At 30.6% G+C, this 3831-nt stretch overlaps 1 protein-coding gene across 4 annotated transcripts in view; it reads left to right on the top strand.

Annotated features, from left to right (window-relative positions):
* Positions 1 to 1484, top strand: part of LOC106681876 (leucine-rich repeat protein lrrA) — a 56968-nt gene extending 55484 nt beyond the window's left edge. For all 4 annotated transcript variants that reach the window (XM_014422421.3, XM_014422424.3, XM_014422423.2 and 1 more), the window contains one exon: positions 794 to 1484. In XM_014422421.3, coding sequence (XP_014277907.1) covers positions 794 to 975 — 182 coding nt within the window. In that variant the 3' untranslated portion in view covers positions 976 to 1484. The remainder of the gene's footprint in view (positions 1 to 793) is intronic.
* Positions 1485 to 3831: the final 2347 nt, after the last annotated feature.

Here is a 3831-nt window from a genome sequence, read left to right as displayed (position 1 = left end):
TGTTGTCTCAAGAATTCATATATTGCTGTTTTTTCTTGAATAGTGGCACATCTTAAATAGTGCTGATTTTACAGAAAAAGCTTATTATTATTATTGGCGCGACAGACTGTGGAGGCCCAAGCCCTCCCGTGATGTACTTAGGAAATGCATCATGCATTTCATGACGTGGTTTTCATAGGGTGGATTTGTCACTCCCATGCCTATCTTTGTGAGTGCTACTTATTGGCTAACAGGCCTCACAAATGCCTGGGGGGAGGCTGTGAGTATTGTATAACAATATGCTTGAAAAAATCCCGGATAGGGCCGGGGACTCAAACTCATAACCTTCGGGTTGGTAGACAGGCACATTACCACACTACTACTATCACCCCCAAAACCATATTAACATTTTTAATATAAAGAGATAATATAAATATAAAATAAATTGAAAAAACCTTGTAAAAATAATGAAACTAGACTTATGCTGTTGTTGAAGAAAAACTTAGTACAGTTTAATACCAGCACACCTTTTTTCTGGTGGAAAAATGATAGAAAATGAAAATGTGCCACTTTCTATGGTGAAACTACGCTGTTATTGGAACATGTTGGGCAAAAAATTCAAAAAACTTTTTTTTTGTTCTTTTTCGTTGTGCCACTATTAAAGGAAAGCAGTGATATTACCCTGATTGAAACTTAATCAGCTGTATTTTTGATCTTCAGTTTCATTTTGACATTAATATAATTTCTTCCATTCTATTAAATAGAGTTTTAATTTTAAAATTCAGATAATACAATAGTATGTAATCAATTGCAGTGTGGACTATGAAGGATACAATAAATATTACAAGAAAAGAAAGTTGCGAAAGTCTCACAGGGGAAATACCATACGAGGTTACGACCCACCCTCATTACTTCACTCCATATCAATTAGTTACTCCTATAGCTGTTAGTAAAGCTACTTTACCTCCGCCTGTTGAAGGGCAATTCGATGACTGAATTTTATTTGTTGTTGTATATTAATATAAATATTTATTTATGTTGTATTAGTTATCGATATTACAAGTGCTGTGTTTGTCTTAATTGTAAATCTGAGTTTGATTTATATTTTTTATATCATTATATAAAGTTTTAGATGTATTAACTGTTATCTATATCAGTTATCTTCTATCAAAACATTTGAATGTTCTATCTGATACCTAGTATGTATTAGGTAGTGTTATTTATAATTTAAGAGTCATTGTGAGTCCTAAATCAATATTAGATTTTAAATATTTATCAGTGTAAATAGTTGTTCATCTACTATGGAATTATATATTGCTAAAATCATCATGCTATAAACCTTTAATTTATGGTATAAAAGATGTAATATATTAAAAAAAGATAGAAGAAATTATCATTCTGAATAACTCAGTTTCCTGCCATTAATTTGCTCAGGGTGATAAATACAATTATTTTGTTATTTATATATGTGCAAAATTTAGATATTAAAAATATTTTAAAATGAAGTTTTTCTTTTTTATTGCATTAATATTTCACAATGATGAGAGATAGTTGACCGTGGATGACTTATAGGAGGAGAAGATGGTTTGGGGGTGCGGTCAAAATAAAACACAGATAAGTTGAATTAACTTATTTAATTGTGGCAACATTTTGGCCAGAATTTCTGGCCTTCCTCAGGGCTAAGAACAGAACAAGATAACAACCAATGAATAGAGAAAATAAAAAATAATATATAAACAGAATGACATAAAGTAAATAATTGTACAGAATGGAATTTATTTACTTTATTTTATTAATTCCATTCTTTACAATTATTTACTTTATGTCATTCTGTTTATATTTTATTTTTTGTATTAATTAGTTGTTATCTTGTTCCTTTCTTAGCTCTGAGAAAGGCCAGAAATTCTGGCCGAAATGTTGGCACAATTAAATAAGTTACTTCAACTTATTTTGACTGTACCCCCCAACCATCTTCTTCTCGTCTTAATATTTCATTATTTCAATTTAATATTATACATACAAATTGAAAAACTGTAAATAAATAAAACCAATTGAAAAATGTAAAGACTTAAATTCTAATGCAGTTTATGAAATTGTTTAATAGTTGATTTTTTGACACTTTGATTAACGCTGAACAGATACTGGGTATTCTTCGATTTCTTTTAAAATTTCAATCTACCCTGAGACACTCCAACACTATACTTATTGAAGAACAATTCCTCTCCCCAAAATAGGTCGACCCTTTGGTCCTTAAAACCTTTTAGTTGACAAAATGAATCCCATTATTTTTCCCATTTCACAAGAATTTCTTTATTATTGGAATATCGGTGGCTAATAGAAGGTCCAGATTGTTTTGTACCGATTACCACGGAAAGTTGGCTTCTTATTTCATTCTCCCATTGGAAAATATCCCAATAATGCATTTGCGAACCATCCTGAGTCTTAATTGTGAGAAAATAGCAGTATAACTTTTAAAGAAAAACCACCTGTTTTGTGATTGTTAAGCGTAACTATTTCCTAATATTTTTGTGAGATCCTACTACATCCTTAGCTACTACTATCAATATAATATTCATGACTTGTTTATTTACTTATCGATGATACTTCATGACATGTTTATGTTTCTAGAAAAGAATATTTTAGTGAATTGGTGCAGCCACATCGCAGTGCGCTCCCTTAGCATTATTTGACAATAAATTCTATTGTTAAGTTCAAAAACACCCTTGCTGGTAAGATATTTAGAAATTCCTAGCTGCAGTTTAGGCAAAACTAGTTGATCGTAACTAGAAATAGTTTTGATCTATTATGAAAAATTATAGAAGAGGATTCATGGCCAGAACTACCTTTAATATTATCAAAAAAACCTCGTCACTCCAATAAGTGGAGTGAAACATTACAGTTCTTTTAATTTTTTTTTTTATTCGCAATGAAAAAATTTCATTAATAGTTGAACGATTTTGCCTAAAACATGGTGATTTCTTCAGCCTATCTTATGATTCGACTAGTTAAGATTAACGTCATTATTATATAACATACAGGATAGAGTGAGATTTCTTGATAATTATTAAAATCCGTCCTTGGCCCCTTTTTTTGAATTTAAATTTTTCAAAATTAGCTTCTGCATTTCTGCATTCATAGTTCCATATCACTACTTATTTCTATCTCTAGATCACTTAATTTTTTCTAATTTCTTCACTTGTTTTTTATTCTTTTATCCACAAAACAAATATGGATTGAGTTTTTGACACTGTTTCTGGAATAGCTTTTAGATCTGTTACTTACCTTTCCGAAGAACTTTCCGGCCATAGATTACTTGTGCTCCTGGCTTCAATTCATTTTCCCTCAAATATAATTGTATGTATTTTCTTATAATTAAAGAGAGAATTCCTAGTAAGAGTAGCTTTAATTCTGTTAATTGCTATTTTGCACTTCTACTTCCCAGATTCCTATTATTCAACGGTAGTTGTAATGATCTTGGGATGGCCTGGTGTTGAAATCACAAACTTTAATTGATTAGTTTCTATTGTGATCCTTATCAATTATCAGCAGTAAGGCTCAGTTTATCCACTTCTTATCACCTAAATTCCCTACTTTATCACTTGAGTAGTCATGGTTTTCCACAAATTGAGGACAATCACCATAGAAGATGTAGAACGATCCAGCTTCCCAGGTTTCTGTTTATCAAAAGTTCATCCTTTTTTGTAAGACCAACTTCATACTTGACTATTTCACTCATAATTAATCGAGGATATACCATCGTGAATCTTTATTAGCTAATAATTATATTTAGCACATTCTTTATTAAAACTAAAACTAAAAAAAAAAAAACTAAATTCAAAGCACATCAGCCAC

The sequence above is a fragment of the Halyomorpha halys genome, unplaced genomic scaffold, assembly GCF_000696795.3.
Source record: "Halyomorpha halys isolate HHAL.00 unplaced genomic scaffold, Hhal_1.1 Scaffold372.1, whole genome shotgun sequence".
NCBI classification, from domain to species: domain Eukaryota; kingdom Metazoa; phylum Arthropoda; class Insecta; order Hemiptera; family Pentatomidae; genus Halyomorpha; species Halyomorpha halys.
This window is presented reverse-complemented; position numbering and strand designations above follow the sequence as displayed.